Source organism: Bison bison, unplaced genomic scaffold (genome assembly GCF_000754665.1).
Source record: "Bison bison bison isolate TAMUID 2011002044 unplaced genomic scaffold, Bison_UMD1.0 scf7180017864516, whole genome shotgun sequence".
NCBI classification, from domain to species: domain Eukaryota; kingdom Metazoa; phylum Chordata; class Mammalia; order Artiodactyla; family Bovidae; genus Bison; species Bison bison.
The window spans coordinates 8,743,560-8,757,818 of NW_011495069.1; the positions used below are offsets into that span (position 1 = coordinate 8,743,560).

Here is a 14,259-nt window from a genome sequence, read left to right on the forward strand (position 1 = left end):
ACCCCACAGGAGGGTCCCGAGCCTCCTCCAAGGCCCAGGCCCCTGTGACACTCAGCTCTGCATGTCCCAGTCTGGCCCTGGGGCATGGGAGAGGGTCTCTGGCACCTCCAAGGGCGCTTTCCTGTGAGGTGCTAGGGTAGAGGTGCTCAGGACCAGGAGAATCCAGGTCCCTTCAGATTTCCACACCAGCGCCCCCCAACCCAGTTCTTCCTAACCTCCCCTCCTTCCAGAAGCATCCTGGGCTCGGAGATAGGACCGGGACCTCACATTACCTGGCCATCTTGGCAGAGTTGGGAGTCCAAGTTGGGGGACAGAGAATCCCCTGTGCTCCCTGGGGGCTTGGTCTTGTGGCAACAACCCAGCTCTGGAGCGGGCTCCCCCTTCATGCCCCTGCCACCTCCTGGGAAGATAGGTCAGTCACAGGTGAGCAGTGAAGGTCCTCCAAACAGGAGCCTGACTTCCAGGGCCGGCTCTCCCAGGAAATCACTGTGTGACCTTGAGCCAGTCACTGCCTCTCCTGGCCTCAGTTTATCTATCTGCAAAATGGGAGGGTTGGACTGGCTGACATGAAAGGACCCTCTCGGCGCCGACATTTAGAAGCCAACCACACCCTCAAGCAGGGGCAAAAAGAGGAGTGAATGGAGACTTGCCAGTCAGAGGCAGAGGGTAGAACTGGCCTGACCCCCACCCCGGGGAAGACAGGAGCGAGAGAAGTCCTCATGGAGATACTTCAAGTGAGCTTAAGATCTGAGGAAATATTCCAGATGTCCTCGGGGCCACAGGGAATTGAGAGGCTGCTCTCTTCCATGCTGGGAGGGGCTCATGTCTCCACGACTCTATCAACCACAGGCTTCCCACCTACATCCTAGCTCACCTACCAGTTTTGGGGGGCAGCTGAGGAAGCCCCAGTGTCCTGCCACTCAGACTGCCCAGGCTCAGCTTCCTCATCTGGGCTGGTCTGAGCAAGTGGGCGCAGGGTCCCCCGGTCCTGACGAGCCTGACAGGAAGCTGCTCGGTGACAGCTGTCTGCTCAGTTAGCACCTCCCTTCTCTGCCAATCACTTCACTGAGGGTCGCACAGCCCCAAGGCTCCCCTCCTTCTCCTCCCTTCCCCCTCTTCCCTCCGTAACCCTGGTGCCCCTCAAAGCCTGGCACCCTTGCATGGCTGTCTCATTCCTCTGAAACCCGGTTTCTTCTCCCTCTCCCCTGACTCCTCCCCACCCCGCCCCAGGTCTCCAAACACCCCAGGAGGAGGCGCGGTCCATGCAGGGCTCTTCACCTGCCTCTGCAGAAGTCCTCTCTGGCTGGGGAAGGAAGCCGCTGGGCAGGCGGGCAGCCAGCCTCTGCCTGTGTCTAAGGCCCCCGTGGGTGTGAGAGGTGACAGGAAAGCGCTACATTTGAAGTTGCCACAAATAGGAAGAGGGGGGCTGGCAGGCAGGCAGGGGGCCCTCTGGGACCTGAGACACAGGCGAGCCGCCCACCAGCCTTTACCTACCTGAGACCATGCTGCAGGAGTTTGGGGCCACAGGAAACTGGGGCTACCGGAATTTCAGTGTGGGGGATGATGGATGATGGCTCTTCCATCCCCCACCCCCCATGATGATGGGGGCAGATAGAAGAGCCTTAGCTGTGGCTCTCAGGGAACACCAAGGGCTCAGCAGGAGGGGGACAGAGCAGGGCTCAAAGGCTGGAGCTGGGGTCCTTTGGGGAAGGGGACCCAGCTGAGACAGGGACGGGCGGTTGGCAGGGAAGACAGCAATGGCAGTGTCAGGGACAGGAACAGGCAGAGACAAAAGCAGGCAGCGTAGGAGGAAACAGAGAGCAGCAGGGGGGTGAGCAGGAATCTGATCTTGCACAGCAAAGGCCCTGGAGGTAGCAAGTATATCTTCCTCCTCCTTATCCCGCCTCTGATTTTTCTGTCCTGGGAACATTTTCTCCAATTTAGATAGAATGCTGAGGCCCCCACTGGGTGAGAGATAAGTCAGAGACATGGCACAATGCCTATGAAGCATGACTAGATATCGAAAAGGGAGACCCCTTAGGCCAGAAACAGCTTTTCCAGCTGAGCAACTTCATCACTGCCGAGAGCTGAAAAGGATTCGTCTCCCCCGCCCTCACACAAATTCTGCCCCTGGTTGGTGTATCCACAGTGCCTGGCCCAGTGCAGCAGCCCAAGCCTCAGGCGCCATCTGGCCATGCCACCAGCTGTCATGGAAGGCACAGGGACGCCTCGAACTCTCCATGTGAGCAAGGGGACCTATTATTCTGCCAGCTTGGCCCCTGGCCGGTACTCATTTGCACTATGGCCCCCACCACTTCCTGTCACCATCGTTTACCCGCATAACTGACCCCTACATGTCTGCATCTCAAGGACAGGGACCACTCTCTACTTATTCTCATTTCCCATGTAGACATTTCCCAGGTGTTTTGGATGCCCAGCATCTGGAACTTTCTCTCACTAGAGGCTGGAAGGAGGCAGAAGGCACATTCTACTATAAAAGCCGAAAGGCAACAGGCTGAATTTCGACCTCCCCACCCAAACACATGCTGCAGGCACGTGCCATGGACCAGACTGACCACATGGACCCATCCAGACTGTGATCAGAAGCCGGTGGTCTGGAGGTGGCAGGTTGACGGAGCCCACTCTGTGGATGGTGCTATGTCAGCTTCCAAGAGAGCAGATTTTCAAATAAAGGGGTTCAGGCAGGTCACACAGTCCTCTCTGGGCTGTCCAGCCTCTCTTGATCCAGCCTGTTCTCCAAGCCCGGCTCTGTAGCCTTCCCAGAACTTCTCTGCGCTCCTCCAGCATCTTTTAAGGGAATTTCTTCTCTGCCTCTATTGTTGTTGTTTCTTTGCTGAACTGTGGAAACCTGGGCCCTCGGCAGTGAAAGCACAGAGTCCTAACCACTGGACCACCAAGGGACTTCCTCCTCTCCTTAAATCCTCCAGAAATGGTTTCTGTAGTGTACAACCATGAATTCTGCACTCTACGTGCCCAGAATAGATGAAGCGTCAGGCTCAGGTTGGACTATCTCGAGGATTAGAGTAACGAGCTGCCTTTACAGACAGCTTACTGTACGCCTGGCGCTGTGCTTGTCGTTGTCGCTAAGTTGTGCCTGACTCTCTGCGACCCCATGGGCTGCAACATACCAGGCTTCCCTGCCCTTCACCGTCTCCCAGAGTTGGCTCAAACTCATGTTCAATGAGTCAGTGACGTTATCTAACCATCTCATCCTCTGCTGCCCCCTTCTCTTCTGGCCCTCAATCTTTCCCATCATCAGGGTTTTTTCCAGTGAGTTGGCTTTTTGCATCAGGTGGCCAAAGTATTGGCACTTATTGTGAAGCTAGGGGCTTCATAAATGTTCTTATTTCATCTTTTATTATCCCCATGATGAAGGAACAGAAGCTCAGAGAGAGTAAGCAACTCACTCAGAGACACACAGCAAATAGCTAAGTGCTATCTGGTGCCAACCCTCAGATTCCACTGTCTCTTGGCAGAGTCAACCCACCCCCACTGCTTCATTTCTGTCCCTCATGCTCTTTTCAAATGTGCCATTCCCAGGGCCCAGATCATCCCCCATCCTCTCCTCCCTCTACCCCCATCCTGGTTGCCCTCTCGGCATCCTTCAGATTAGCTGAAAGGAGCCCTTCCCATGGTGCTCCTTGCCCTCTTGGTTGACCAGAACTCTACCCCCGCCAAAAGCTACAGCCCTCCCAGCCTCCCAGGTCATAGCCTGCCTCCCCTCCAGCTGTGCTGCAATCAAGGGGAGCAAGAAGTTCACTGAGCACCCACGGGAGTGCCCCCCATCTCCCAGGAGGATTCACATACACCTTTGTCTTCCATCTGCCAACTCCACTCCCTCCTCCTGGCATCACACTCTGCTCCCAACTCACAGAGAAGTCTGTACAACCTCTTGGTTAGGAACCAAAATGGCTGTGGAGACTTTCAGGTCTCCCACCCCTGAAAGGACTGGCTAGGAGTGTCCTGGGAGGAGGACACAGTCCTTCAAGTTTCCATTGGAAATGGCCTCTACCTGCCAGGTCCTTTGCCTCATCAGCCTCCAGGTCCACTATGGTGTCACTGGCTTAACTGTGAGGTCACCGTGTCCCACATCCCCCGGGGCGGGGGTAGCACAGGGGTAGGATCTTGGCCTCCTAACTGGGGAAAAAAACCACACCAGTGCCTGGACCCAGAGGAGAGACCCAGGCCAAACAAGTCCTTTAAGACCAGATAGGGCTTGGGAAGTGATTGTGGAGGGAAGGTAGGGTTAAGGGGCCTTCAGGGATGAGCAGAAGACATGAGGGGGCCTCAGAAAAGAATAAGCATCTGGACCAGAAGAGCTGGAGGGGTGGACGTGGATCCTCAAACCCCTGGTCCACTGTGCACTTACTTTCTTCATCTTTCTGTGAATTACAAGATAATACAGATGAATGGTCAGTGATTCAAGCAGCAGGGAATATAAAGAAAAAAATGGAAGCTCCCTCCTTCCCAGTTTCCTGGAGGTCAGTGTGATTTGTTTGATGTTAATCTTTCCAGACATCTATCCATGAATCTACAAACAATAAATGAACTCCTAAATTTTGTTTTTATACATGAATATTAATAGATGATATGATAACACTATTCTGTAACTTTTTCTATTGACAGTCTACTGTGGCCATCATTTCATGCCAGAACATGCACACCATCTGCCTCCTGTCTTTTCCTGACTGTATAGTATTCTACTGCAGAGAAGTGCATGTGTGCCCTCTGGTGGACATAATATGTAGCATTTCTTTGTTGCTGCTAAGTCACTTCAGTCGTGTCCGACTCTGTGTGACCCCATGGACTGCAGCCCACCAGGCTCCCCCGTCCCTGGGATTCTCCAGGCAAGAACAGTGGAGTGGGTTGCCATTTCCTTCTCCAATGCATGAAAGTGAAAAGTGAAAGGGAAGTCGCTCAGTTGTGTCCGACTCTTAGTGACCCCATGGACTGCAGCCTACCAGGCTCCTCCGTCCATGGGATTTTCCAGGCAGGAGTACTGGAGTCGGGTGGTGGGCTCCATTTTTTCCCTGTGCCACACAAGACTGGACAGTATTTCCATACAGAGGTAATATGCACAATGTTTTAGAATATTAACTGTCAGGCACAGAAAGATAGTTATTATATGATTATCACTTAAATGTGCAATTGAAAAATAATCCAAATGAACTTATTTACAAAACAAAAACAGACTCACAGACATAGAAGACAAACTTATGGTAAGAAAAGGGGGAAGAGGAGGGGGAGGGCTATATTAGGAGTGTAGGATTAAAAGATACACATCCCTATGTATAAAATAGATGAACACATCCCTAGTTATATATGTATAAAATATATAGTAAAAGAATTTACTATATAGTAGACAGGATGAGATGGCTGGATGGCATCACTGACTCAATGGACGTTGAGACTCAGTGAACTCCGGGAGTTGGTGATGGACAGGTAGGCCTGGCGTGCTGCGATTCATGGGGTCGCAAAGAGTCAGACACAACTGAGCGACTGATCTGATCTGAGAGGGAACTGTATTCAATATCTTGTATTAACCTATAACAGAAAAGAATTGGAGAAATATACATGTATGTATTTATCATTTTATTTATTTCTGGCTGTGCTGGGTCTTCATTGCTGTGGGGGCTTTTCTCTAGTTGAGGTGAGCGGGGACTACTTTGTAGTTGCAATATGAGGGTTTCTCATTGCTGTGGCCCCTCTTTTTGCAGAGCATGGGCTCTAGGGTGCGTGGGGCGTCCACAGTTGCAGCACGTGGGCTCAGTAGCTGCAGCTGCCAGGCTTTCGAGCACAGGCTTGATAGTTGTGGCACATGGGCTTAGCTGATCTGAGGCAAGCGGGCTCTTCCCAGATCAGGGATCTAACCCACGTCGTCTGCACAGGTAGGCAGATTCTTCACCACTGAGCCACCAGGGAAGCACCGCGTAGATATTTTTTAAAGAATGTTACCTCTGCTGGATTTCATCCCAGCTCTGTGACCTTATGGCAAGTCACTTAACCTCTCTGCCTCTTTCTCCATCTGTCAAGTGCGGATAATAAGAGCGTTTGCCTCCTAGGGTTCTTTCAGTGATTCCTCAAGATAATTCATGTAAAGCCCTGAGGACAGTGCCTGGCCCCATGCAAGCGCTTGACAAATGTGGATTACTGTTAATATTGTACGTCAATCTTTGCCTCGTTAGGCAAGTATCTGCAAGTCAGTTTCCTAAAAGCTGATGATGAATGTTCCTGGCTCCCTTTGGAAGACCAGAATTTAGGCAGCACACTTGGAGAGATGAATTACATTCAGTTTTATTGCTTTGTTCATTAACCCCTGGTTGGAGACCGCTGCTCTCCTCCAAAGCAGTCTTGCCCCCACACCAGTCCGCACAGCACAGCAATAATAGCTTCTGGCATTCAAGCCCTCACCATGTGCCAGGAACCCTGCAAAGCACTTCGACACGCTTGGTCTAACTCCATCAACACGATGACCCTGGATGCTATTATATTCTGTTTTATAGACAAGAAAATTGAAACTCAGAGAAAGAAAGTGACTGGCCCAAGACTGCATGACCCAACATGGAGCTGCAATGTCCCAGAGGGGAAGGAGAGGTGAGGGAAGAATTGCTAGAGGGGCGCCTGTGAAGAGATAAAAGGGCTACAGATGTAGCACAGTAGGGTCTGGATTCCCTTCAGTGGCCAAAGGCTCTTCAGAAAAATGGATGGATGGAGGCCCAAGTCAAGTACTAGGGAAATGAGCTGTAGAGTTAGCAGCTGGCACCTTGCAAGTGCCCTGAGAATCTGCCATTCATTCACTCACCTATTCATGCACATATTTGTTGACAACAACTGTGTGTCAGGCATTGAACCAGTTGCTGGGAATATATCCCATAGGAACATGACCCAGAGCTTAGAATTTACAGTCCGCTTACCAGAAGGCTTGCGGGATGTTGCTGAAATAATGAGTTGTATGCAACTCTCAAGACTTATCGTCAGGACTTCTCTGGTGGTCCAGTGGTTAAGAATCTGCCTTCCAATGCAGGGGACGCAGGTTCAATCCCTCATCCAGGAACTAAGATCCCACATGCCTTGGGGAAACTAAGCCCCACCCTGAGCCTGCCTGTCCTGGAGCTTGAGGGCCACAGCTGGAGAGAAGCCCTCACGCTGCAACAGAAGATCTCACATGCTACAACTAAGACCCTTACACAGCCAAATAAATAAAGAATCTTTTTTTAAAAAGGTTTATTATCATTAAGAGGTTTGGGACTGGTCATAGCAAACATCCTCTTCCAACAACACAAGAGACAACTCTACACATGGACATTACCAGATGGTCAATACCGAAATCAGATTGATTATACTCTTTGCAGCCAAAGACGGAGAAGCTCTATACAGTCAGCAAAAATAAGACCCAGATAACCATGATGGTGTGATCACTCACCTATAGCCAGAAAACCTGAAGTGGGAAATCAAGTGGGCCAAAGCTAGTGGAGGTGATGGAATTCCAGTTGAGCTATTTCAAATCCTAAAACATGATGCTGTGAAAGTGCTGCACTCATTATGCCAGCAAATTTGGAAAACTCAGAAGTGGCCACAGGACTGGAAAAGGTCAGTTTTCATTCCAATCCCAGAGAAAGGCAATGCCAAAGAATGTTTAAAGTACCTCACAATTGCACTCATTTCACATGCTAGCAAAGTCATGCTCAAAATTCTCCAAGCTAGGTTCAATAGTACATGAGCCGAGAACTCCCAGATGTACAAGTTGAATTTAGAAAAGGCAGAGGACCAAGAGACCAAATTGCCAACATCTGTTGGATCATAGAAAAAGCAAGAGAATTCCAGAAAAACATCTACTTATGCTTTATTGACTATGCTAAAGCCTTTGACTCAATGGACATGAGTTTGAGCAGGCTCTGGGAGTTGGTGGTGGACAGGGAAGTCTGGCGTGCTGCAGTCCATGGGGTCACAAAGAGTCAGACATTACTGAGCGACTGAACTGAACTGAACTGAAAGCCTTTGACTTTGTGGATCATGACAAACTGTGGAAAATTCTTCAAGAGATGGGAACACCAGACTACCTTACCTGCCTCCTGAGAAATCTGTATGCAGGTCAAGAAGCAACAATTATAACTGGACATGGAACAATGCACTGGTTCCAAATTGGGAAAGGAGTATGTCAAGGCTGTATATTGTCACCCTGCTTATTTAACTTATATGCAGAGTACCTCATGCTAAATGCTGGGCTGGATGAAGCACAAGCTGGAATCAAGATTGCCAGGAGAAATACCAATAACCTCAGATATGCAGATGACACCACCCTTATGGCAGAAAGCAAAGAGGAACTAAAGAGTCTCTTGATGAGAGTGAACGAGGAGAGTGAAAAAGCTGACTTAAAACTCAACATTCAAAAAACGAAGGTCATGGCATCTGGTTCCATCACTTCATGGCAAAACAATGAAAACAGTGACAGATTTTATTTTCTTGGACTCCAAAATCACTGCCGATGGTGACTGCAGCCATGAAATTAAAAGACCCTTGCTCCTTGGAAGTAAAGCTATGACCAACGTAGACAGCGTATGAAAAACAGAGACATTACTTTGCTGACAAAGGTCTACCTAGTCAAAGTTATGGTTTTTCCAGTAGTTATGTACAGATGTGAGAGTTGAACCATAAAGAAGGCTGAGCACCAAAGAAATGATGCTTTCGAACTGTGGTGTTGGAGAAGACTCTTCAGAGTCCTTTGGAAAGCAAGGAGATCAAACCAGTCAACTCTAAATGAAATCAATCCTGAATATTCACTGGAAGGACTGATGCTGAAGCTGAAGCTCCAATACTTTGGCCACCTAATGTGGAGAGTCGACTCATTGGAAAAGACCCTGATGCAGGGAAAGATTGAAGGTAGGAAGAGAAGGGGATGACAGAGAATGTGATGGTTGGATGGCATCACCCACCAATGGATATGAGTTTGAGCAAGCTCCAGGAGACAGTGAAGGACAGGGAAGCCTGGCGTGCTGCAGTCCATGGGGTTGCAAAATGTCAGACACGACTGAGCAACTGAACAACAATCATTAAGAGGTTTGGGAAGCAACGTAGAGCCAGGAGTGTTGGGCTGGCTCATGCAGTAAAAAGAGAAACACAGCAGAACCACAAGCAGAAGCCTCACTTCCTCTTTGAAAACCTCAAAAACTTCTCCAATCCATAACCACCGCCACCTCCAGCCTTGAGGACAGTCAGCTGAGCTCCTGGCTGGCTCAGTGCCTGGGTTCTGGAGCTCTGCTGTATGGATAATTTTGAGGGGCACCAGGTCAGGAGTCCAGGTCAAGATATGGGGGAGTCTGGGGCCATCATTGCTTCAGAAGGTTAAGCAACTCTGTGACTTCAACAGGATTGAGGGTGGGGAGCTCAACCCAGTCCACAGGCGTGCTCACCTCCCCCTGCTCTGCGGTTGACACCTGCCTCCTCCTGCCTGACACCCACTTATCTCATCTCCCTGGACAGCCCAGTTGTCAGTCAGATGCAACAAGTTGGGCTTTGGCTTCACACCCGAGGGCGGGGAGATTCTGAGATAGGGCGCATCAGCTCTCACATTTGCAGAAGGGCCTCGAGACCCTTGCATGTACCCCTGCACCCACCTGTGACCTTCCCCCCCTTCTGCGGACAAAACAGTAGCTGTTGTTGTTCAATCACTAAGTCATGTCCAACTGTTTGCAACCCCATGGACTGTAGCTCACCATGCTTCTCTGTTTCCACTATCTCCTGGAGTTTGCTCAAACTCATGTCTGTTGAGTCAGTGATACTATGCAACCATCTTTTCCTCCGCTGCCCCCTTCTCCTCCTGCCTTCAATCTTTCCCAGCATCAAGGTCTTTTCCAATGAATCAGCTCTTTGCATCAGGTGGCCAAAGTATTGGAGCTTCAGCATCAGTCCTTCCAATGAATATTCAGGGTGGACTTCCTTTAAAATTGACTGGTTTGATCTCCTTGCAGTACAGGGGACTCTCGAGAGTTCTCTCCAATTCGAAAGCATCACTTCTTCAGTGCTCAGCTTGTTTTATGGTTCAACTCTCACAACTGTACATGACCACTGGAAAAACCATTGCTTTGACCATATGCATCTTTATTGGCAGAATAATGTCTATGCTTTTTCATATGGTGTCTAGGTTTGCCATAGCTTTTCTTCTAAGGAGCAAGTGTCTTAATTTCATGGCTGCAGTCATTGTCCACAGTGACTTTGGAGCTCAAGAAAATAAAGTCTGTCACTGTTTCCATTGTTTACCCCTCTATTTGCCATGAAGTGATGGGACTGGATACCGTGATCATAGTTTTTTGAATGTTTTAAGCCAGTTTTTTCACTCTCACTAAGAGGCTCTGTAGATATATCTTCAAATGACATCTTAGGTTCATCCTACTTATCCCCTCATCTCACCATTCCAAGAGGACAGGAGACAGAAAGAGGTCACACAGCCGGGATTCAAATCCAGTAGTGATAATATACTCTTAACTATCTTATGCTTACCATATACACAGATATCCTATCCAGCCTTGTGTCAGAGAAAAACTGATGTTCCCCTATGTGCCCACCATTAGAAGAATTGTACATACATTCAACAGAATACTGTGCAGCCAGCAAAAAGCAAAGGTTAAATCTATTGAGTACCTTCTGTATGCTAAACCTCTCTATAATCATCTCATTTAAGGACTTCCCTGGTGGTCTGATATCTCAGTTGGTAAAGAATCTGCCTGCAATGCAAGAGACCTTGGTTCGATTCCTGAGTTGGAAGATCCGCTGGAGAAGGGATAGGCTACCCACTCCAGTATTCTTGGACTTCCCCTGTGGCTCAGCTGGTAAAGAATTGCCTGCAATGCAGGAGACCTGGGTTCGATCCCTGGGTTGAGAAGATGCCCTGGAGAAGGGAAAGGCTACCCACTCCAGTATTCTGGCCTGGAGAATTCCATGGACTGTATAGTCCATGGGGTCACAAAGAATCAGACATGACTAGGAGATTTTCACTTTCACTGGTGGTCCAGTGGTTGGGAATCCACCTGCCAATGCAGGGTACATGCGTTTCATCCCTGATCCGGGAAGATCTCACATGTCAAGGGAGGGCAACTAAGCCTGTGCCCCACAACTACTGAGCCTGGGTGCCCTAGGACCTGTTCTCTGCAACAAGAGAAGCCACCACAATGAGAAAGTCCTTGAGTGGCAATGAAGACCCAGATCAGCAAAAAAAAAAATTTTTTTTTAAATCATCTCATTTTAATCTTCCTCAAAATGTCCCAAGCTAAGAATTATTCATGTGCCCACTTGATAAATAAACAAAGATCCAGCAAGGGTACACCAGGTAGCATCCACTCAAATGCCTACAGTGGCCATACGCTTAACAAAAAGTGGTCCAAGGAGAGTAGGATACAAGTGGTACCTGACACTCAGCCTTGGTGTCAGGATTAACAAGGAAAGGTGGGGACTGAGGCAAACAGGTGAGCCTGGGCCGTTCATCATGACTCAGCATAATTACAGGCCACTGCTGCCAAAGGTTCTAACTCCTCTAGAGAATCCGAAAATCAGGATTCTTCTGTGAAATCTCTAGATTTTTTTTTTTAAGTTGGTTCAATCGTCTTAAAATAATGTGCTCGCCAATCAGGACAGATCTGTGTGCCAGATTCAGCCGCCTCTGCCCAGGGTCCCAGAGCCCTAGCTCTTTCCTGTGGATATGACCCACATTCCTTCAAACAGTCAAAGAACACCAGTTCTTGACAAAATCCGCTAGAAAATATAAGAGAACAACTCCCAACTCATTCTATGAAGCCAGTATTACTCTGATACCAAAACCAAAGACCTTACGAGATAACTATAGACAAATATCTCTTATGGATATATATGCAAAAACCCACAACATAATATAAGCAAATATAATCCAACACCACCAAAGAAAGATTATACACCAGGACCAAGTAAGAATTATACCAGAAGTGGTTTGACATTCAAAAATTAATCAATGGAATACACTATGTCAGTAGAATAAAAGACAAAAATCACACGATCATCTCAATAGATGCAGGAAACACACTTGACAAAATCCAACGCTCTTTCATGATAAAAACACTCGCTCAACTAGGAATAGGGAACTTCCTCATCCCTACAAAGAATGTCTACATAAAGCAAGTGGCCAGGACTTCCCTCGTGGTCCAGTGGCTAAGACTCTGTGCTCCCAAAGCAGAGGGACCAGGTTCTATTCCTGGTCAGGGGACTAAGTAGGTCCCACAAGCTGCGACAAAGATCCTGCGTGCCACAACTAAGACCTGACACAGCCAAATAAGTAAATAAAAAGAATCTGAATTTAGAAAAAGGCAAGTGGCCAACATCGCATATAATAATGAAAGCCTTCTTGCTTTTCCTCTCAGATCAGGAATAATACAACAGGTAAGTTAAACTTTATAAAACTGAAAACTTTCGTGCTTCCAAGAATTCCATCAAGAAATGAAAAGGCTAGGATGGCTATAATTTTTAAAAAAAAGGAAAATAAGTGCTGAGAAAGATGTAGAAAAATCAGAACACTCATCCATTGTTGGTAAGGCTACAAAATGGTTCAACTGTTGTGGAAAATGGATTGGTGATTCCTCAAAAAGTGAAAGAATTACCATATGACCCAGGAATCCCACTCCTAGGTATTTACCAAAAGAACTGAATACAAACAAGTATTCAGTTGTTCAAACAAGTACATCTGTGGATATGACACATATTCAGGTGTTCAAACAAGTACATCTACAATACTTGTATGTTCTTAGTAGCACTGTTCACGATAGCCAAAAGGTAGAGAGTCTAAATGTCCGTCAATAGGTGAATGGATAAACAAATTCCCTGGTGGCTCAGATGGTAAAGAATCTACCTGCAACGCAGGAGACCTGGTTTAGATCCCTGGGTTGGGAATATCCCTGGAGAAGGAAATGGCAACCCACTCCAGTATTCTTGCCTGGAGAATCTATGGACAGAGAACCTGGTGGGCTACAGTCCATGGGGTCGCAGAGTTGGACAGGACTGAGCAACTAACACTTTCAGTTTCATGCAATAGAATAGAATACAATGTGCAGGAACCTCCAAAACACTATGCTAAGTGAAAGAAATCAAATGCAGAAAGTCAGTCCACCTTCCAATGCAGTAGATGTGGGTTCTGTCCCTCGTTGGGTAACTAAGATCCCACATACTGTGGGGCTACTAAACCCACACGCTGCAGCTACAGACAGACTGCACGCCACGATGAAGACCCAGTGCAGTCCAAAAAAAGAGCCCACATATTATATGATTCCATTTATACAATCTTTAGAATAGATAAATCCATAGAGATGGCAGATTGGACATTGTCAGGGGTTGAGGGGAAGAGAGAATGAAGAGAAATTGCTTAATGGGTAAGGGATTTTACTTGGGAGTTATGGAAGTGTTTTGGAATTAAATACAGGTGGCAGTGGTACAATGTTCTGAATGTCCAGGGCCATGCTTCGTCGCCCAGTTATGTCCGACTCTGCAACCTCATGGACTGTAGCCCACCAGGCTCTAGCAGTGAATTGTTCATTTTAAGATGGTTAATTTTATGTTATGTGACTTTCACCCCAATAAATTATTTTTTAAAAGAAGAACATGAAAAGTGTAGAGTATTAATATCTTGCAATCTAGTTCATTAGCCATCTTTTCTATATTGCAGTCATATTTCAGTAAACTACGTTTTCTTATAAAAAAAAAAAAGTGAAGACTTCCCTGTGGTACAGTGGATAAGAATTCACCAGCAGATGCAGGGGATAGATATTGCTGATCCGGGGATCAGCACATTCCGTGGAGACACGAAGCCCATGGCCACTACTAAAGCCATAAAGCCTGTGCTCCACAATAAGAGAAGCCACCAAAATGAGAAACCCACGCACCTCAATGGAGAGTAGCCCCGCTCACCCCAAGTAGAGAAAGCTGGCCTGCAGCAATGAAGACCCAGCAACCAAATATAAAGAAATAATTTTTTAAAAATGAGCAGTCCTGATACTGTTATCCAGTTGATATAGGATGTTTAAAAAACAAAAACGTGAAAAGACAACTCACAGAAAGGTAAAAAAAAATTTTTCAAATCATTTATATGGTAAGGAACTTGAATCCAGAAATATAAACAACCCTTCAGATCAGATCAGTCGCTCAGTCGTGTCCGACTCTTTGCGACCCCATGAATCGCAGCACGCCAGGCCTCCCTGTCCATCACCAACTCCCGGACTTCACTCA

General features: G+C 47.6%; 1 protein-coding gene across 1 annotated transcript in view; it reads right to left on the reverse strand.

Annotated features, from left to right (window-relative positions):
* ZNF683 (zinc finger protein 683) overlaps positions 1-1,260 on the reverse strand; it is a 7,371-nt gene extending 6,111 nt beyond the window's left edge. The window contains 2 exon segments of the mRNA XM_010830099.1: positions 232-400; positions 879-1,260. Of these exon segments, the coding sequence (XP_010828401.1) occupies positions 232-400; positions 879-948 (239 nt within the window). The 5' untranslated portion in view covers positions 949-1,260.
* Positions 1,261-14,259: the final 12,999 nt, after the last annotated feature.